The 22,505-nt window shown below is 39.0% G+C and overlaps 2 protein-coding genes across 2 annotated transcripts; both read right to left on the reverse strand.

Annotated features, from left to right (window-relative positions):
- Window positions 1-32: 32 nt before the first annotated feature.
- On the reverse strand, window positions 33-18,205 carry LOC131313487 (uncharacterized). Its single transcript, XM_058341811.1, has 14 exons — window positions 17,799-18,205; window positions 13,217-13,378; window positions 12,867-12,932; window positions 11,795-11,938; window positions 11,471-11,584; window positions 11,164-11,265; window positions 10,872-11,057; window positions 9,492-9,581; window positions 9,292-9,426; window positions 7,039-7,161; window positions 5,756-5,841; window positions 5,067-5,679; window positions 4,307-4,384; window positions 33-1,348 (listed from the first exon to the last, which is right to left on the reverse strand). The coding sequence occupies exons 1-14, from the start codon at window positions 18,063-18,065 to the stop codon at window positions 302-304; spliced, it is 3,213 nt and encodes a 1,070-aa protein (XP_058197794.1). The 5' UTR covers window positions 18,066-18,205; the 3' UTR covers window positions 33-301.
- Window positions 18,206-19,034: 829 nt separating this feature from the next.
- On the reverse strand, window positions 19,035-20,566 carry LOC131313603 (glutaredoxin-C9-like). The gene has a single exon (XM_058341989.1). It carries the CDS (start codon window positions 19,663-19,665, stop codon window positions 19,237-19,239), a length of 429 nt encoding a protein of 142 aa, XP_058197972.1. The 5' UTR covers window positions 19,666-20,566; the 3' UTR covers window positions 19,035-19,236.
- Between the last annotated feature and the right edge of the window lie 1,939 nt (window positions 20,567-22,505).

Genomic DNA, 22,505 nt, shown 5'->3' on the forward strand with positions numbered 1-22,505 from the left:
CATAAAAGCTAGTACAAGGTAGTACTTAGACATTTTAATCATACAAATAAAATTAGTATGTCACTCCAAATAACTCCGAAATAGAATATTTCACAAACAAGAAATACACCTCCCAGAAAGAAAGAAAGAAAATAACACCAAACACTAACCCCGAATGTAGCACACCTGAATAAGTTCTTGGCTAATTTTAACTACACCAAAGTAAATCAAAAGATCTGAACCAATAATCGAGTTTCAAAAACAACTCGATTTCGGCATTCATAAGCTAGCAGTCCATTAAAATTCCGAACTACTCGAAATGTTACGATTTCTGGAGAACACATTTTTCATAAAGAGAAACTATATCCTTCTTGTTGGGATTCTTCAACTGAAGCAACTCGCCACCAAAATTATGCTTCGTAAGTTCCTGCTTCAGTCTTTGGACAGTGAACTTCGTGTAATCCTCCGAATTGGTCTGCTGACTGTCATCATTCTCTTCATCCCCCTTAAACACAGAACCCCCATCTTCCGGCTGCACGGGTTTCAAAGGGCTAGTTGTACTCTTCGACCTTTTATTCCCTCTCATTCCTCCGTTATTATTGTCCATATCATGAACAGACTCAACCCCAACTTCATAATCCTCCGGTCTCACCCGTTTCCCATGAGAACCCGTTTTCAGCTTCCCGTCTAATGCCGATTCATTGAGTTGAACCTGAGTCAACTTCTGCTGGAGTGAGTCAAGTTTCCCTTGAGTCGCTTGTAAGTGAACTGAGAGCGCTTCCGCCCTATTATTTGCTTCCGTGCGTGCCGCGCGCTCTGTCGCTAGTAGACTCTCAAGGACTTGAACAGTACTAAGCCTCTGTTCGTTGTTAGATTGCAAAAGCGACTCTATCTCTTTTTCTCTTTCTTCAACCCTCGCTTCTAATATCAAGACTTTGGAAACAGCGTCCGCCTCGGCGGCGCGGTATCTATCTGCTTCATTTGCCAGGTCAGCTTTCTGCCGTTCCAGACTTTCAATGTGCCTTTCAGCTCTTTCGATTTGAGCTAATCTTTCCATTGCGGTTCGCTGAATCTCTGATTTTTCCTTTTGAGAAGTGACTGCTTCTGCTCGTGCTTTATCAGCTAATTCTGTTGCTCTTTTGGCTTCTCTCTCTGCATTTCTACACCTATCTTGCACTTCCTCAAATCTGTTGAACTCCGATTGGTATTTTTGCTCCAAATGAAGTTTTTCCTGTTCCAGTATCCTGGCTTGTCGTTCAAATGACTGAGCCATCCCGTTTGCAGTTTCTAACTTCCCAGCCAGTTCCTTGATTTCAATCTTCAGATTTGAAATTTCTGAATCGTAGTTCTTTATCTTTGACTCAGCAGCCTGTGACCAAGACAGAGCACAATTATTCACCATCAACAATGCATACACTTATTTATATGAGAATAAAGAATGTATGTCCAAAAACTAACAAACTTGCTCAGCTCAAGCTAGCTGGGGTTTCCTTCCCCATGATACCAGTACCACTACTGGATTACAGTATTTTTAAGTCCCGAAGTTCACTATGCGGGTGAGTGGGGTCAATGGTAAAAAGTCCTGAACATACCTGTAATACCTTTTACATGGTTTTCTATACAACGTTTACCCCAATCTACCAAATACCACCATCAAAAGCTACAAGCAGAAACACTACACCTGCAGGCTGCACTGCAGCACTCTACTGTATATGTGCTATTTAAACCATATCGCAATCATAAAGCTAGGAACCAATTATCACATCAAGCAGGGACGAAACTAGAAATTGCAGTTTAGAGGGGCCAAGATTACTAAAAATGGACTTCTCAAATTAAAATCCATACATAGGCATATGAGAAAGAATAACAAGAAAGACGGTAAAACAACCACATATTTCATTCAGGTGATTTACCTAAATAACATTCGACCTTTATGTTCTTTATTATTGAAAACCAATAAATGGCATTCACATTTTTGCTAATCAATGGATCTGAAACTCCTATTGTGCATAAACTGTTTCGGGTTTTGTTGTCATTTATATGTCATTGTCACATTAACAGTAGTCTAGTCTTTTCGCCTTTATACGGTTAGCATACATAGTTCTCTTGTAAGATTAATCTTTTCTCTGTAATACAATTGTCACAAAGTAGCATTGAGGTCTTGAGTTCAAGTCTCTCCGGTCACATTTGTTCCCCATTTGCATTTTGCATCTCCACTTCGTATTTTACCTCGCTTAATCTACAGATTTGCATCTCCACATGCAAGTCCCGACTATACAAGGATGAGGGTGTTTACTAGCTTGATATACATTATTGTGTCCATCTCCTACCATTGGGACATTTGTACTTTTTGTAGGGTCTATATTAAAAGCTTCATATACAAAGGTCATAGGGGCCTTGCCAAAATTTTGCAAATGTCGATGGGCCATGGCACCCTGCTGCCTTCACCAATATGAAAAATAACCACAAACTAACTCAAAAAATAGTAGAGTGACCCGTTTGGGATGAGATAAACAAAGTGATAAGCTTGCACATGTCATAATATATATATATATATATATATATATATATATATATATATATATATATATATATATATACACACGGGACGGTTCCGCGGATAACTATTTAGACACCTAAAAAAACACCCCAAATTTCAATTTCATAATTCCCGATCAAATTTTTATGATCTGAACCGTTCAATGTGTGCATAATGTGATTTTAAGGGTGGCTGCGAGAAATTAGCAAAAAAAATGACCGGGAAGTGCTTGTTTTGAGCAGTTTTTAATTGAACCGTTCATTAAATCTAAGCTAAAAACTGCTCAGATTAAGCCATTCCTGGTCCTTTTTTTTGCTAATTTTTTGCGAGTACCCTTAAAATCACGTTCTGATCACATTGAGCGGCTCGGATCATTAAAATTTGATCAAAAACTATGAGGTGTTTTTTTTATCAGGGCGGTTCCGGAGACATCTAAAAAAACACCCCAAATCTCAATCTCATAGTTCCCGGTCAAATTTTTATAATCTGAACCGTTCAATGTGTGCAGAATGTGATTTTAAAGGTGCCCGCTTGAAATTAGCAAGACACCCAAAAAACACTTCATAGTTCCCGATCAAATTTTGATGATCCGAGCCGTTCAATGTGATCAGAACGTGATTTTAAGGGTACCCGCGAGAAATTAGCAAAAAAAATGTACAGGAAGGGCTTGATCCGAACAGTTTGAACAGTTTTTATTGAACGTTTCAAATAAAAACTGCTCAAATCAAGCCTTTCCCAGTCAATTTTTTTGCTAATTTCAAGCGGGCACCCTTAAAATCACATTCTGCACACATTGAACGGTTCAGATCATAAAAATTTGACCGGAAACTATGAGATTGAGATTTGGGGTGTTTTTTTGGATGTTCCTTGAACCGTCCCGTGTATCTATATATATACACATGTATATATATACATACAGTGAGCTTCCTGTGAGGACCTTAAATAGGCTCCTTAAGTGCGGACCTCCTCATTTCTCTCATTTACCGATTGAATTTCGATGATCCGAGCCGCTCAATGTGATCAGAATGTGATTTTGAAGGTACCCGCGAGAAATCGGCAAAAAAAAAGACCGGGAATGGCTTGATCCGAACAGTTTCAAACAGTTTTTTATTGAACGGTTCAAATAAAAACTGCTCAAATCAATCCTTTCCCGGTCATTTTCTTTGCTAATTTCTCGGGGGCACCTTTAAAATCACATTCTGCACACATTGAACGGTTCGGATCATAAAAATTTGATCGGGAACTATGGGATTGAGATTTGGGGTGTTTTTTTAAGTGTTTTTTTGGGTGTCTCTTGAACCGTCCCGTATATATATATATATGTGTGTGTGTGTGTGTGTGTGTGTGTGTGTGTGTGTGTAGTTTTTTGACAAGCTATGTAGCACGCACAAGGATGTCTTAAAACTAGGGACACGGACATGATAGAGGACACACAAAAAATAAGTAAATATTATTCATTCCAAACCAGTGAAAACAAAGGTATATATAGAACAGTAGAAGCATGAAGAATCAATATGTATACACAAGCATCATATATACATTATATTACATTTTTAACCCAAAAATATTTGAAGTAATATGCATTTAACCCCCAAAAATAAAAAAAAATTGCATATTTAACCCTTCCCGTGTCCCTGGAGTGTCCATTGTCCCCACTGTGTCAGACGCGGATTCGGCGACCTTTAGGAGTGTCTTAAAGGAGTGTTTGTGCTTCATAGTTGATAAGTAAAATATGAAGCAAGAAATGTCATAATCAAAATATTGTTTCTAGATGCTGTCAAAAATCACCTTCAATTCCAAACTCAAAGTTGTCAAACGCTGCTCCGCAAATTCAATCTTAGAAGCCTTGTCCTTCAATTCATCTTCCTGCAGATCATTACCAAAGAAAAGGAAAGAAATACTTATGGCATCTTGAAATGCTCCAAACATTCTTTACAGGGCAAGGTGAGGCAGGATTCTCTCCGGAGTCCAGAGGGGACCGAAAATATCCACACAACATTTATAGTTTATTACACAACCAGAGGAGGCTATATTTACATTTTTCAACCCCGATTTTTGATGGTTGAATTTAATCACACAAAATGTCACATGCATACTAACTTACTAAGTGCATAAACAAATATAAAAACAAATGACCATAAAAGACAATTCACTTTGAAACACCAAGTCTACACACGAGATGTATAGGCACGCGTGTGCACACACAGATGTGGAGGAAAAAAAGAAAAAGAGAAGAAGGAAGAATTGGTTGCAATTAGATATCACATGCCCACTTCCTCTTTTGTCTCAAATCATTCCTAAAAAGAAGCTCTCTCTCTCTCGCTCTCTCTCCCTCCCTCCCTCCCTCCCTCCCTCTGTGTGTGTGTGTGTGTGTGGTGGTTGTGGTACATAGATACATAGATATAAGGAACAAATATACAATATCCATGTGTATTCACCTTCTTAGCCATCTCTGTGTGTGTGTGTGTGTGTGTGTGCGGTGGTGGTGGTTGTGGTACATAGATACATAGATATAAGGAACAAATATACAATATCCATGTGGATTCACCTTCTCAGCCAAGGTACTAGAAAATTCTTCTCTGAGAGTATCTTCCCTCAGCTGTGTTTGCTTACTTGACCGTTCTTGAACGACTGCCGCCTTCTCTAGAGCAGCTTTCGCTTCTCTGACAGCAATATCATACTTCCTTTTCCACTCCTCCGCCTCCTCTTGAGAAGACTGAGATTGTTCCCTGGCAGCAGCCAACCTTGCCTCTGCAGCACTGCTCCTGGATTTGAGAATTGCTATTTCTGAGCTCGCCTGATCTTCTTCTGCCTTTTGTTTTGAAAGTACCTGTTCATATTTTCTTTTCCAATCCACAGACTCCTGCCTCGCCAAGTCTAATGTTTTCGACAAGCTAGAACACCTCTCCTCCAATGAGCTACATTTACTCTGCAAATTTGCTATTCGACTCATGTAATCATCAGCAAGCTTCTTCTTGTCATTTATAGCGTCCTCGTAACGCTTTAAATACTCTGATTTGTACTTTTCGCTAGCTTCCAGTTGCTTGTTGAGCAATCCCATCTTATCTTCAATAGAACGGCACTTTAGCATGAGGGAACTCTTCTCTGACACGATTTGATCTATTTGCTTCTTGATAAGATCTACAACTGGACCTTCCAAACTGAGGACATAAACAATCAGGTTAATAAGCAAAGATTCAAAACCAAGTACCTTATATAACGACTGCTAACACAAACCTCTGTTTCAAGAATCCAGCCAGTTTCCGCCATTTTTCTGGACCATGAGGCGATTTTTCATACTTGGATACAAGATCGTCAAGAATCTGCATAACAAAATTTACAAGCATATGATATTCCAAGGCAAAAAAAAATGCCAACTCCATGCACATATTAAACATACAAACCCTTCTACCGTAGCAGGTATACTCTACAGTAACGCGATCAAAAAAAGTGGATATCCAAAGAGAGCAATTAATAGTTATAAATTCACAACAAATGCATATGCTTACAACAGAATCCCTTGCGCAACTAACAGTGCAAGGAATCGACAGTATCATGTCCCTATTTGTATAACATCTCTGTGACTGATGATATTACCACAACTTGAATTTCCATGTCCATATAACATTTATGGCATCAGCACCTACTGTAACCATGAACAATTGAACATCAAGACTTAATTTTTCATATTTCGGTTTTTAATAATAGTCCATGGATCAGCCAAAGAATGCTTGAAGTTAATAATTTTGATACTTAAAACCATGTATTCATCAACATTTCAAACTTATTGAAAAATTAACGTAAAGAGAACGTATTTTCATCTCAGAATGATTAGATCAAAAGACAACTCGAAAAAAAGTTGAGTTCATAACATCTTTCCATTGATAAAAGAAGCAAGAAAAAACTTACGAAAAGCAGTGCTCTAAAAGTTGGCCAAGGAGGGCCTAGGCTCTTGGTGGAACCCCAACGCCTAGATTTTAGGGTCTAGGCGATAATTAAACGTTTTTACAATAGTCGCCAATTAACCAGCGGGGTATATTTCGTAATTTGTAAAAGTATCTTGGAGTTAAATGTGTAATACTAAAAAGTACAAGGCGTTAAATGTTATATTAACAAAGTATTAACAATATGTACATGATACATATCAGAGCCCTCAATCAGCTAACAAAACACATGCATGTTACATAACAAAATTAATATTAAGTGTTACTATTTACTCGTAACTTAAGTCTTAATTCATTTCTCCTAGTCTTATGTCTTTTCTTACTTAAACTATGGCGGAGAAAAGGAAATATTTTTTGGAAAACCAACTAATCTCTAGGTACTGACTAGTCAGCCTAGGCGCCCCTCTTCAAACTGACTAGTGACTAGCGATATTTAGAATATTGGGGAAAAGAACTTAAAAAGAACAGGAATAGTTGTTTCTTTCAGTTGCAAGAACCATATGATATCATAATGATCAAGACAAACGAGAAAAAAAATAAAAACCACAATAACCAGGACAGTACATGCTTGCTTACCTTAAGAACACGATCTATTTTTGCATCAGGAGCATGACAAGCTGTTCTTAGTTCCTTTTCCATGTTCTGTATAGCATTTGAACATTGCAAGTATGCCTCCCTAAAAGCATCCCTTTTGTAGTCCTACATCAGTAGCATATCCAAATCAGTACTCGCAACTATGTTGACAGTGGATAATTAGCAACTTTGTTGAGTTGACCTAATCTAGGTATCACTAAAATTAAAATATAACACCCTGAATAAACAGCAAAAGCATGGTGACAAATTTTGATTTTTTCTTATGCCCAAAGAAATCTAATCCGCAGGCCTTAAGTCTCCATTTGCCAAACTTTGGCCTTTGTCTCTGACACCTAGCTGCATGATGACGGAGCAGTGCGGGTGTCGGAGAGCGAGAGGATATAGAAGAATCTACAAAAGATGTATACATGTACCTCTATAATGAAAATTCTTTCATTAATTCTAGCATACGTGGTAATATATCAGCAATTGCCAATTGGTGTCAACTGTTTCAGTTTGTAAACATACTACATATTATGCTTATATACTATATAATTGAGCAAATTTGAAGTAACCTTTCTAGTATCTTTTCATAACTTCATATTTTCTTGTGCAATGTTTTAGAGTTCATATGCTTGAGAGGTAATGTAGTAGTTGGCGATACGCTCCTTCCTCGATGGAAGCAAGGTTCATAGAAGATTTGACTTGGAGCGCCGGAGCTAAGTTCCATGGTGACTTCATCACCCAATAAGGGGACCTACAACCAAGCTCTAACATCATAGCCCATAATCACTTTGCATACACCTTCCCAGAATATCAATTAATAGCTTCATTGATTTGTAGTACAAGTCTCCAAATCTAGTGTGCTTAGAACAATAACAGCAGAAGGTATGAAAAATATGTTGCAAGGCAAATACATCCTATGTTAGATCGAGATATGTTACTAGGAAAACACATTTTATCTTATACATCGAAGCTTGTGATTTCAAAGCTCTAGATCTGCAAGAATGTTCAACATAGCCACCACAAACCATTTTGCCAACTGTCTGAAATTTTGCATCATATACTCCTGCCCCACTCGCAAATAACCTCCCACTCACCTTCCCATTGTAATACCATCACCCTCACCGCACCTACAGATTCCTGCGCGCAACCCCTACCACCAGTGTCCACCATACTCACTACCACCCTTGGTCCGTCCCCTGACCAAACTGGCAACATGTATCTCTATCCCCTTTCACCTTCAAACAAACCCACCCTTTTTTAATTTTGCCCGGCAAAACAAAATGTTATTAGAACTCGACAAAGGATACATCGAGGAAAGCAAATAAGAGCAATGAAAACAAACCAGCCCAATTGACCCCTCTGTGCCTTCTTCTCATCAACTCCGAAGAATCCACTATACCGATCACCTATAGCTTTGAGCACCATCATCCTTAACCAAACAAAAGCAGGCATCCCCTCTGTTCTGTTGAATTATCATGCCAGCGACCACCAATCTAGAAATGGGGGTTGGCCATCAATTGACCACTACTAAGCCAGCACTCTCAGCGCCTCCTCTATGTATTGTAAACACAAAAGGAAGAAAGCTCCACTAAGATTTCTGACTTCTAGCCCCTTGGCCGGAATCAACCATAGCCGACCCACCCAAGCTGTAATTGACTCTGCCCCCGCTAACTCATCTTGAACACCCCCAACATCCCTACGAAGCACCCAGCTAAGAAGTGTAATAGAGCATCCCAAAACCTTTATGCATGCTGACCAATGTACACACTCTAGTACACTCCCATATTAGATGGGTGGAAAAGCATAATCACCAATCCATCTGGTATTAATTTGCCTATTAACTTATAAGCACTAGCCACTGTTCCTATTCAAATGTATAGGAACCAAATGGTATAGAATTTTAGGCATATGCGCGTGTAAAATAACAAACAAATATTTATACTTTCATGGCTCTCAAAATTAGCCATTTTCACAATCGATTTTTGAGCTCTCTCCCACATGCGCTTGGCGAAGTTGTGACTTAGACATAGATATATCTTTCGGTGTCAAGACTTGATTCTTCTACTAGAAGTCATCTCAGAGTCAGTCGACACTTCACCATTATCACAATATATTTGATGCTAAACAAAAAGATAAACTACCTAAACCTATTACCTGGTGCTAAAACAAAGGAAGACCATATGGTCCTAACTAATCATGGTACTAAACAAGACACAGTTACTAAGAAAAGGAAAATAAAAAGAAAATTACCTCAAATGCCTTCCTTAAGAAGTTATGGAGACGCTTTTCGTACTTCTGCCTAGTTGAACCAGACCCTACAGCACTATCATTAAATGCAGCTGTCGATTTTTGAACTGCTTCGTCATGTGCTTCCCTTAGTGCAGCCTACAAGCACCTAAGAATTAGAGAGCAAAAAAAATTGACAACTGTAGGAAGAAAGATCCACTCACTTCCTCTGGGGGCTTTGATCGGTCAAAAGAAGCCATATAGACCTCAGATGCTAAATCATATGCTCTTTGACACTCCGCTTCTTCAACACTCTGCAAAACAAGAATCCAAACCTCAAGGGAAAATCTTTTAACATATTCATAACTCATACTACAATCTTTGCTCAAGAAGCACATATCTTGCTTCAAAGAATCTCAAACCACAGATTTAATAGCCAAATGGTAGGAAAAAAGACGGAAAAAACAAGATGAAAAGCATCATTTCCCTCTCTGAGAAAATGCCTTCAACTAATAACTAGGTTCTTCATATTTAGTCTATCTTGAGACATTTGAAATTTGAACAGAACTCAATATATGCAGCTAGATCATGATGCAAATATTCACTGATTATCTTTCCAACATAGAAAAGAAGATTCATGGTAATAAATAAGCAAAAACCTTTCTAATGATGCATATCCATAAAATAGAAATCATTAAAACGATACAACCAAAGTTACCCTAAAATGTGAAAATATGATTGGCGACTGCATAAAATCTCCTACCGGGTTTTTGGTACTTCCATTCAACAGATTCTTATGGAAGAGAAACAACCAACAAACCTATAGTATGTACTTCCAAAGTCCATGCTATGAATTTTATTTGTATGGAAACAAGAGAATGGCTCTTCCAATACAGTGAATTTTATTTGTCCATTCATACACATAGAAGTGTTGGAGATGCTTTTAGAGGTGTCAAAAGAGTGTGGGTGTTCTACATGAGTGTTCAACACAACATGCCTCCTCCAGAGAATTGTTTGTGCTTCTTCATAGTTCACTTTGTACAGCAGTGTATCTCTGCTTGTGCTACCAAGCTCACTTCAACAATTAAACAAATGAAATGAAACTAAGGCTCTATTTGGAATTTGTGGAAAGGAAGGGAAATTTTTAAAACTTTCCCCATCCTTGTTTGGTTCTTAAAAAAGGAGAGGAAATATTTTATTAAATTCTAACTTAACTTTCCTTCTCAATTTCTCTTCAATTTTCCCTCATTATTTTCGCTTCTTTTCCCTATATTTCCCTTAGTTCCAAACAGAGCCTAAAAATTGAATCCAAAACCACTATGCAAAAAACTAATACAACAATGTTATTAAAAAAGAAACCGCTATTTCTTCCAGGTTCAATTGCAAGAAAAAGAATAACGTAAAAAAAGAGCTACTACAGCGCATGGAAGCACAAATATTAAAGCTAATGTTGGCAGAATTGATCACACCAAAGTGTAGATAGCATAGAGAACCAAAAGGGTTACAGCATTCTGTAAACCAACAACTTTAGAAAGGGACAAACAAAATCATGCAATTAACAATGAGAACAGGAAACAGTTCAGAGCTCCAGAAACAGTAATCACCTGCCATGAGGAGGTTATTGTAGGCACCGCACCATTATTTATTGCATCCAGAAAAGACTGAGTAATACGAGCAAGAATGGGTCCTGTCATTACTGTTGCCCCAACTTGCTTGGGCCTAGTCCTCTCAAACACAAACTTTGTAAAAGCATCCAGCCCAGACCTAAATTCTGGTCTTAATTTGTCCAGCTGCACCAACAGACAGAGAGGACTTTTTTTATGACCATCATAACAATGACATCGAAAACCACCATTAGTAACACTGTGGAATATATACCATGAACAAGATACTCACGTGAATTTGGTCAAGTCGCTGGAGTTCATTTTCGTTGCTCAAAGGCCGCACAAGGGTGAAGCATTCTCTGTCCGGAAAAAGAGCCCTAATGGACTCACGAATCTAGTAACCATTATTATAGCATCATTAGTACATCCACTTGGAAGTAGCATTAAGGTAAACTGTATACATCAAATGGTCAAAGATAAAACAGAGGAACATCACCACACAACAAAATCTTTGAATCAGTTATAGCAATTGTAGCTATGCGACTTTTCACTAATGTCATGCAATTATATCACCAGCGGAAGTACAGCTAGATAAAAACCTCATTTTTTGCAGCTATATCTCTTCCACTTCCTTGAACTGGCTTCAAAGCTAGTTCTAGATAGTCACGGGGTGTTATTTTTCGATTATCCTCCACCAAGTCCAAATAGAAATCCTGCAAGTGAACAAGTCATATTGAAGTCGCCACATATACAATAGGGCATTACAAAATTAGGCGACTACAGCGGCCCCGACCCAAACAAGCAGGCATGTAATTTTGTCAAAGGTATCAAAAATAGATATGCACAACCACAATAATACGTAGAAGAGCAGACAGTACCATATTTGGTATTCAACAAAAATATACATATCAACTGAAGAGTACCCTTAGGAGCCAAACAAAGATTGGGGAGAATTGCCCAAGCTCAGAAGTAGTAGTCCGTCCTCCAGAGGCTCTAACACGAATATGTTTAGTCATTTCAGTAACAAGAGAGAGGCGGTCAAGTGCTGCTTCATCAATACCACCCATCTGAAACATATGGATAACATGAGTACCAGATTAAGTGATCCACGCAAGGAGTAGATCCGACCTATATTTCACACATTACAGTATCCAAGTTGTTTCTGAGAAAAGATGCATCAGATAACAAGTTGAGAGAGAGAGCGCAAAACAGAGGGAGAACAGTGTTAAAGGTCCGCCTATGCGGGGCCAAGGTGCTAGGGGGACCCCCAATGCCTAGACTCTGGAGTCTAGGTGGTAATTAGGCCTTTTTACATTAGTCGGCAATTATTAACTGATTAATTGGCTAGGCGGCAATTAATAGGTGTATACCTCATAAATTGTTTTTTATGGTCACATTTGTAATAGTATAGTTAAAAGTAAAGGGTGTTAAATGTTGTTTGACAAATTACATTTGATATATGCATAGTACATTTCAAAGCCCAAGCGGCTAACAAAATATATAAATACTATAGAACAAAACATATATATTATAAAGGGAAAATTTCAAAATAGAGTCCCAAACTTTACACCAATGTCTATTAGACATTTGAGGGAAATTGATTTTTTTGAAAGTTTGGGAGTCTATTAGACATTTGAGTGTAAAGTTTGGGGGGGTATTTTGAAATTTTCCCTATTATAAATAACAAAGTGTATATTGAGTGTTAATTTTTATTGTTGCAGTAGTCTTGATTCGTTTTTTCCAAGTCTTATGTCATTTCTTACTCAAACTTTGGGGAGGGGAAAAATATTCATTAAAAAATAGAAACTGACTAATCACTAGTCAGCCTAGGCACCCCTCTTCCACCCGACTAGCGCTTGATGATTTTTAGAACATTGAGAAAGAGACTCTGCGCGCGCGCGTGTGTGTGTGAGAGAGAGAGAGAGAGAGAGAGAGAGAGAGAGAGCTATCACAATGTTCACTCAAAAGATAAAGAACCTAGATTGACTTCCTTACCTGGTTATATATGAACATGCTTGATAAGAGGACAGCTAAGGAGAAAATCTGTGTGCTGTATGTTCCCTGTTGAGAACAGACAAAAGTAAACGAAAACAAGAAACAAGAGGAAATAAGATTATCATAACATGATGTCTGGTGCAAACACCATAAAATAAGATATATTATTAATACCAAGCAGAAATAAAATGGACTGCTGGTTTGAAAAATGCAAAATAGGTAATTAGAATTCAAGGATGAGTTACAAGAATAAAACAATTATAAACCGATACAGAAAAGTTATTCTAGGCAAGGGAAATTAGGAATCACCATCAGCTTATTATTGTAGTTGTAAAAGAAAAATAACTTACCGTCTGATCATAAGCATCAATTCCTTCACTGTCTAACAGTAAAAGATTGTATTCGGTTCCATCGAGAGCAGTTCTCCTTATGGGTGCACTCCACAACCAAAGCCCTTTTGTACAAGGACGATGAGTAGATGCAACTTGAAATCCACTGCTCCTTCCAAGAAGCTAAAGGACATAAATGAAATTACCACTGAGTCACAGCTTCAGTATAAAAACATGTATTCCATTGACCAATATTCAAGTTATTGAGGAGTCAAAGAAGCAAACATGCATACCATACAGATGCGATTACTGCTTAACAAACAATATATAAATGTCTTCTTATGCAATATGGACATTACTGAATCATAAAAGAATCTAACAACAACACCATAGAGATGCCAAGACTGATTAACAACACATAAAAGTGGGCACTTAGAGCTACCAGTTTTACAACTCATTGAGCAAAAGCTTCATATTGTGTCAACTAAGCGTTAATGAACTAGGGCATTGTACGGACAAGCCTATCCACCCACAAGGGAGGCAAGTACTACCCACCAATTTTGCACAATTGTATTGAGGGAGGCTCGAATTCTGGCGTAGCAGGAGTGCTCCTGATAGGAAACGCCTATTTACGCCCTCTAACTTAGCCTTGTTATATCTGTTTAGTATGCTACTTAGAGTTTGATACTCGTTTTCCTCATTTAAGGACTTGTGGAGCAGTTGAATGGCAAATGGAGTTAAATCGATCATGATTAATATTTAGCCTCTGAATTGAATCCATAAAGAGTCGACCATGACGCGTTCAATGGGAGCCGAATACCATAATCAAGTGGTTGGTCCATTTATTTCATATTGAAACAAGAAATTGCATTCAATATTAGTTCCTTAGAGAGGAAATTGGTATGCACGTGTTCAAAGTGGTAACAGTTGGTCAACTAGATGGGACCAATTGGAAGGGCACATGACTAATTAGAGTTAGGAGAGGAATTATATTTGGCAGAAGCTTTTAAAGGGTTTTTGGTCGATGCACTCTAAATATTGGGCAGCTGCAACCAGTGTTCTAAAAGGCGGGATTAATTGCCGATTAATGGGCGATTAATCGGAAATTTGGGCTAACCGATGAGATTAATGGCTAAAAGGTTGAATTAGGCGGCTAGAAGATTAATTGGACTTTGGCGGCGATTAATCGCCGCTTAATTGGTCGGCGTGTAGGCGGCGATAGGCGATTAATCGATTCATGGGCGATTAATCGGCTAATGGGCGATTAGGCAAGGTAAATATGAATTTTTAGAAAACGAAGGGGGTAACTGTTATACTCATACCAGGTTATTTAGGGCTTCGAATTACTGTGTTAGGGCTCTCATTCGATCAGCCTCTCATCGATCTGGATCTAGGAAGAAACCCAGTCATCGCCTACTGCCGACGCCAGTACATCGACGATTGCCTCTCATCACCGACACCGGTCATCGCCGACGCCTTTCATCACCATTCACCGCCACTGCGCCTCATTGTTGACTGTTGTAACTCTCGATCCCTCTCTCTTGATCCCCCTCTCTCTTTGTAATCTCTCTCTCTCTCTCTTTGTGTGTAATTTCTCCCTCTCTCTCTCTGTAATTTCTTGATCCCCCCCTCTCTGTAGTGTAGTATTTTTTTTTACAAAATTTAACACTTGAGTCTGAGTAGCAGAGTAGTGTAGTATTGTAAATTTATGGTTTGGACCGTTTGGTGTAGGCCGTAGCCGTGTAGACCGGTAGACGTGTAGTAACTAGTAAGTATTGATGGTAGAGAAGATATATCACATCAACCAGAAAAACTGTGATTATTGATGGTAGGGAGGTTGTAGAATATTTTAAAAAAAAAAAACCGACTAATTGCTAAAAGGCAATTAATGGCCAATTAATAGGTCTCGAAGCTTGAAGGTAGTCGGCCGCCCGCCTAGCACCGAGCGCTTTTTAGAACATTGGCTGCAACACAAGTGGGACATCTTTTGACGCAGAACAGAGAAGAGGACGGGCTGCGCATAGCAGAGGCACAGCCTCTCAGAATCATGAGCGGCTAAGATCTTTCCACTAGAGCGACGAGGAAGCTTTCTCCAAGTAATGTAATCGTTTGATTTTTAGGGTTTTATTCAACAGTTAATTGTATGATTTTTTGAGATGATTCATAATTTTTATGAAAGAACAGATTTTTCTTATTTATCTGTTGTGTTTGTATTCCGGATATCAAGCACTGTCATACAATAGTTTTCACTTTTTCAGAATAGTCTCTAAGATGGGTTATACTACGCTAGCCGAGTTGTGCCATTGGTTAAATTCAGTGAGATGATTCGTGCTATGTTGAGATAGCCTTTACGGTGTAGAAGTCCCGTGAACCCTCTTGACGATTATCGATAGGGATTGCAAGCCCTAACGACAATCTTACTTGTTTTATGTTGAATAATTACCCTATATTTTATTACGATTATATTGCAAGGGGATTGTGGAATCGAAACCCTAGTCACTTCTCTCCTATTTACAAAACTTAGATTGCTTTCTAGTTAATTGTAGTTTAATCTTAGTTCAAATCATGCAAATCCAACTAAATTAATTGAAACTATTGCAACTTAGCTTTTTTCTCCCTGCGGATGATCTCGGACTTAACCACTATTCTTCGGACTATTAATTAATTCATTGTTTTATAAATTCTATATTTTTGGTACAAAAACGACAGACCATTTCCTGCGTTCCTCGTGCAGAGAAAAACAGCAAGTCGGTTAAATTGTTTCTTCCCGTAAACAGTGTAATACATATTGTAGCCCCGTGGTGAGGAACTTGGAGAGTAGCAAGAGAAGGAGAGTGAAAGGTGTAATGAAATGTGAGGATGAGATGGAAATGTGTAGGCAATGAAACCATTATTGGCCTAGGGACACTAAGGTGAGCACAGAAGTGTATATGGCTTCAGGACTTAGGTAAAGTGTCAGTGGTTTTTGTGTATTTCACATTTTTGTGTTCATTTCTCTAATGGATTAGATCTCTCCATGGGCGTATAAAACTTGGGCTTGAGTATTTCTCCTTTTCTAGGATTCCACACTTATTTTGCGTGCTTCTGCTGGCCGGGATATATCATATATGAGATTCACCAAGGATAGAGTTACACCCAACACATTGAAACTATAGTGCCAATGCCAAAAAAATTGAAGAACGGTACCCATGATGTTTAATATTGTCAGGATAAAAAGTTCCCTTCTCAGTAATACTTTGAATAGTTTAAATCTTAGTTGCAGGAACCTTCAACTATGCACACGTTTCTTCGACAGAAACACGTTTCCGCGTTTCCGTCGAAGGAAACTCCAAGAAACTCGTCCCAATGACGACGGGAACTCGTTCCTTACCTATACGGGAACTTACACCCAAAAAACGGTTGAGAGACTTACCATTCAAGCTGCAATTGGTACCTTTAAAGTTATTTTGTTCTTGTTGGTGTGCACATCTGATATTAACCTTCTAGAGTCATACTAATGCCTTTAAGGCTTTAACTTTTATGCCTACTTAATATGCACAAGAGCTCTATTGTGTAATCATGTGCTACAATTAAAATGTTGAAATATAACTAGAAACTTATAATTTTAATAGTAATATTTTATGTGGTAGAATAATATTTTTATATTGACATTTAACAATATAAAATTCTAAAAATATATATTTATAATTTTAATAATTTTTCCTAATCGCTCCCAATGGCGCTCCCACACTTTTATGATCATCCGCTCTCCCGTCCCCGCCCCCGCTCCCGCTTCGTGTAACTAAGGTTTAAATACAGTAATTGAGGATACAATATTCAGAATAACGGTGGTGATACCAAACGACAGTGCCACTAATCCATGAAATATACCACAGTTCAGTACCCGTCACTAAATCTTGGGTCAGTGGAACGGCGTTCCACCAAGTACCATTTGCATTTTCCTATGGTGTCAGGGTTTCCCTCAATTTCTATCACAAGCAACAATAGACCTTTGCGTAGATATTCAAACAAAAATCAAACAGCTAGTAGATACACTGCATTCAAATTCAGGGAGCAGTACACCAGGATATAAAAAACAAAATCAACAAGTGAAACATTCCATAAAATTGTCCTTGCCCTCCGCTCCTCTCTGTTTGCGTCGCATAGTTCAAAACCAATAAAGGATTGTTGGTTTCCTTCTCCACAAGAGTAATCGCAGTCTCCGAGTAACGAGTAATTCTTTTTTGTTCAAACGGAAGATACACTCTCCGAGTAATTATTCAGTAGTCAAGAGCACCATGTGCACTCCATAACTTCACATTCCAGTGGGGTCTATACTCTTAGTCATGTACCAAACAAGAATGAGTGGTTGGTTGTAGAGTGATTCGGAGCACCACGAGGCGGTACTCCCGGACTATTTGCACTCTCCGCAAATGCCCAATTCATGACTAGTCCCTTTGAACACATCAACCGAAAACCTAATTCTTAGAACTAGCAATACCATCACAATAAAACGAATAACACAGTAACTAAAGACCTCAATTTCCAAAAAGCCAACTAAAGCCCTAGATTACGTATATCAATAAATTCACACCAGATTTTCATCTCAAATTTTTTCTCGAACCTGATTCAACACGAAGCTCTTGCCCTGGCGAGCGCGACCGCAGACGGAGACAACGCCGACGGGCTCCTTGACGAGCTGAAGCGTCGCGACCGCCTCCGGATCCATCCGGAACTTCCCCTTCTCGTCACAGTACACCAGGCGGATCGGCCGCGCCGGTCCAGTGGTGGAGGCAGGCGAGGGCGGCGACGGAGAAGCCTCCGACGACGACGACGACGACGGCTGCGGAGACTCGCCGGAGCCTCTGGAGAATAACCTCATCATGTTCATGGTCTTCGATCCTCCTTTACTATTGCTCTTTTAGACAGAGAAGGAATATATGTGTGTATACTTTTGGAGAGAGAGAGAGACAGAGAGTGAGTGTGTTCAAAATGGGGGAGGGAAAAAGGTGGTGCGAGAGGTTTCGGGGCTTTAGGAGTAATACTTTACAGGGAGGTGAGAAGATGCGGGTTTGTTTGGGTGGATTTACCGTTTTGTCCCCGGTGGCTACACCGTTTGCCCTGAGGCTGAGAGAGGGTATCTAGGGTATTTCCTCTATAACTGCAAGCAAACACGCTGGTCGGTTCCCAAACAGCTCATCCCATTCCCAATGGAGTCCTCCGCAAGGATCCAAAGTCTTTTCAGGGTTAATTACAGATTCATCTCCTAAATTTATAAATTTTTCACTTTATCCTCTTCATCGAAAAGTCCCAACATCTAGCCCCCACTTTTATCAACATTTCACTTTCAGTATCACTAATCCCTTTTTGTTACCCTTCTGTCAGGATTTGGGGGTTAAAAATTTAATGTGACATGCGCATGCCAGCAATTATGATCGAAACGCCCCATTTCATTTCACCGAGATATTGGACAAGTAACCAAAAATGATATACCGACGGTTTCTGTAAGGAAATCGTACTGACGGTCGCGCCGTGCCGTCTTCGGCCACTAGACGGTCGATCCGAACTGTTCAAAATTTCTATAAAAAAAAAAATCGAGAGCCTCTATGCGAGAATTAATGGCATCCGGTGTGTGTAAGGTGCTTGATCTAAACACCATATTGAAAAATAGGGTGTTTAGATCAAGCACCTGACACACATCGGATACCGTTAATTTCCGCACAGTTCCCCTCGGTTTTTTTTTTTTATAGAATTTTTGAACGGATCGGATCAGTCGTCCGGTAGCCAAAGACGGCCCGGAGTGGCCGTCGGTACGATTTCCCTACGGAAACCATCGGTACTCATAGCAATACTCTCACATAACCTCCAATTATTTTATAAAAAAATGCTAATAGCGCGCAATGATCCATACAATGATACGAAAAATCTATGTTACGAAAATGAGTGCACAAAGAATGTCTGAAGGCAAAAACTTGACGAACTGAATACTTTGTGAATAGGAGGAACCCAGCAACATATAAATTGTTAGGAAGCCCCCCATGATCAGATAATTATTCCCATATTCAAAGCCAAAGGGCTCCAGCTTCTTTCAATATGGGAACCAATTCACCGGAAATATGAGAGGCCATAACCCTTTCTAGCCCACCAAACAACTTCCCGCGCATGAAAACCGCCGGAAACTGCAGCCCTCCGCAGCCCACGATTCCCGAGAGCTCGTGGATCACCGCCGCCTCTTCGCGTTCGTCGACATCCACGACCGGAGGATTGACTCCGAGCCCCAACAGCAGCCGTTTCACCACGTGGCACATGCAGCACCCGCGGCGCCCCATCACCACCACCGCATTCTCTGCCACCAATTTTCCCACACTTGTCCCGGTGTATTTGGCTGACCGGCCGAACGCGTTGGTAGTTGGTGTGGCGGCGGAGGACCAAGAGGTGGCGGTGGTGGAGGAGGGAGGAGGCCATGTTCTGTATAGGATTGCCTGGGGCATGGTTTACGATTTTGGAGAGAGAGAGAGAGAGAGAGAGGGTGGGTGGTGGAGTTGGAGAGGACATGAAATGGGGATTTTATAGGTTGGTTTTGGAAGGGGATAGTGTTGCTGACGTGGCGTTGAGCCAATGGTTGGGTCTCGAGTGCCTCATGAGCATCCAGTTGTACATTCAAATGAACAAAGCTAGGATTTCGATCCAAGGGAAACCGGACAAGGATTCGAATTTCCATTAAAAAAGATAAACAGATACCAGGGAGACCGGATCCAAGGAGACGATTTTTCATTAAAAAGATAAACTGTTTATCATATGAAAAAATTAAACTTATTCCTCATATTAGATAAAAATATGTAGGGCCGAGGGCTTTGCCGGCCCCAGTTCTTCCACTGTTAAGCCCGGCCCCACTCCAATTCCGCTCTTCCTATGAACAAATATAGAAAACGGGAATACAAAATACGGAGTATATGACATGCAAAATGAAAGAAATAGTTAACTTAAAAGTTTTATGACGTTATGGAATGAGTTAATTAATAGAGGGTGATTGGCACTGTTTCAAAAAAGACGTAATTTGTTAATTGAATAGTTCACTTATATACATTGTGAAAAAAAATGTTTCAAATTTGATTTGAAATCAATCTTAAACAATCTCATCTTCAGAAATTGACAGAATGTCAAGTCCAACTTAAATGGATCGTTAAACTAATTTTATTCTATGCTGATGTATGGCAGTATAGATGATCAATCTTAGACTAAGGGAATTATTTGCAGGCATAAATATGGATGATTAACTTTAGAGCAAGCAGGGCAGATATTGAGTTAGCTAGTATGGGGCTCAAGGTGAACTCGAAAATTGGAGCTCTCAATAAAATATATACAATATGCACGAGATGAAACGAACTCCAAAAAAATTTAAAAAAAAAAAGAAAAAAGAATATAAGAGGTAAACTCTAAAAGATTATTGACAGGTACTCTACAAGTTTAAAAAGTATGACCCAAATACGTATTTTCATGAAGAAAAAAAGCTTACCAAGAAAAAGAGACGGGAATTCCAAAACAAATTATCGCATACACACTTATCTGTAAAAAAAAAAAAAAAAAATCACATATGCGTAACTTCTTATCACATATTTATGAGTATTAAGTATTCTAGGCAACTTTTTTGGACCCCCACAATATAGATAAAAATAAAAATATCTGTATATACAAAACAAACAGATAGCAAATACTAGTAATAAATATATGGCCCCCTATTTTAGGATAAGATCTAGGGGTCCTAGATGGTCTCATTGCCACGTAATCCATGGCCGCCCCGAGAACACGTGTATTTTTTAGGGTATTAAACCGTAATAGTAAGTAGTTTTTTTAATTTTATTTCTGATTGACTAATTCTAATTTCGTCACCTTCAAATCTAAATCTTAGCTATGACGTATAATTTAGAAGGGATATAGCAACGCAAATATATGTGTTAATATAAAAAAGCACTCTAAATTAAGTGCTCTCTTGTACTTTACAAGATTAATGCATTTTTAAATGATCCATATCAAACGTTATTCGATCAACTTGGTTTTCGACGTGGTCGATGTTCTCGACGACCTCAAGTGAATGCTTTCGATCAGTATTGTGGGCACGGAAATGGCCCACAAATGGTCCAAACCGGACCTGACTGGAGGTAATTAAGGGAAACTGGATAGGAGCTGCCTTTGGCATCGGCGGCATCGCCTGTGGGAGCGCGGCTGATGGGCACTGCACGATATGGGAAAGTGGTGAGACACAGGTGAAGGTGGGGTTATATTGTAGTTGTGTTGTGGCAGCTTGTCATTGGTTTTCCGCAATTCTTTGGTGAATAAGTTTCTCTCTTTTTAATAACAAGAATATTGTTCAAAATTTTGTGCATGCCAGCTAATTCATAGACCTGTAGCGCCCTAGTCCTAGCTATACTAAGTAGTAATTAATGGTTCTAAATTCAAGGGATAATCTCAGGACACTGACGTGCAAAATTTAACAGATCCATCGTTTGAAATTCAAACCTATAGACTTTTTTTTAAGAGAACAAAATAAAAAAAAGTTAGTACTATACCAAAACATTACACAAGTACCCCAACTGCATGCACCTTACACTTTTTCATACTAGATTCACCTTGAATATTCCAACCTTGGATGTTTAATTGGAAAACATATATTCTGGCAGGATTATGTAACTAAATCTCATATGATGATGTTGCTATAAAGTTGTCCAATTAAACAATTGTTGGTGTTGATGAGAGTTAAGCGTTTATTGAATCTAGACGCAATTGAATTCAAATTCAACCAAATTTTAAAACATAAGCAAATAAGACGTCGAATCAAATGGGCACTATGCACAATATTATCTCTAGCCAAATATTGTAGACAAGCAACTCTCTAGATTTTCAAGACAAAAAAAACTTAGCCCTAATGTAATTGGTGGTTAAAAATAAATGCAAGCTCTCATACCGAGACAAACTATATCCACAGCTGGAAATATAACAATGTTGTCATGACACTAAGTATATCCGATATTGAGGGATTATGCAATGCTTCTTCATCACGCATTGGTGTAGAAGTCACACACATCAAACATAAAAGGAGGAGCAATTAATAATTTTCTATACGACATCACCATGCCGGCATGACCAGTGGAGTTTTTTTTTAGGTCCTACGTACACTACATGGAAGGTAGAAAAGATTACCACGGCATGAGCAATGTCGTGGCACTAAAAATTTCAACCATGACATTATCGGTGTCCTTCACTCAAGCACAAAACACTATTTATTCACCATCTGGAAGCAAAATTAGAAAGCACTCAATCTCAATCGTGCACA

The sequence above is a fragment of the Rhododendron vialii genome, chromosome 13a, assembly GCF_030253575.1.
Source record: "Rhododendron vialii isolate Sample 1 chromosome 13a, ASM3025357v1".
In the NCBI taxonomy this organism is placed as follows: domain Eukaryota; kingdom Viridiplantae; phylum Streptophyta; class Magnoliopsida; order Ericales; family Ericaceae; genus Rhododendron; species Rhododendron vialii.

Excerpts from the sequence above, each read along its gene's own strand:
- LOC131313603 (XM_058341989.1), bottom strand. The coding sequence starts at position 19,665 with ATGCCCCAGGCAATCCTATACAGAACATGGCCTCCTCCCTCCTCCACC.
- LOC131313487 (XM_058341811.1), bottom strand. The coding sequence starts at position 18,065 with ATGAACATGATGAGGTTATTCTCCAGAGGCTCCGGCGAGTCTCCGCAG. Across the intron at positions 7,162-9,291 it reads TCTTAAGGAAGGCATTTGAG|GACTACAAAAGGGATGCTTT; the intron begins GTAATTTTCTTT and ends CTACTGATGTAG. Across the intron at positions 5,680-5,755 it reads GCTGGATTCTTGAAACAGAG|TTTGGAAGGTCCAGTTGTAG; the intron begins GTTTGTGTTAGC and ends TTATGTCCTCAG.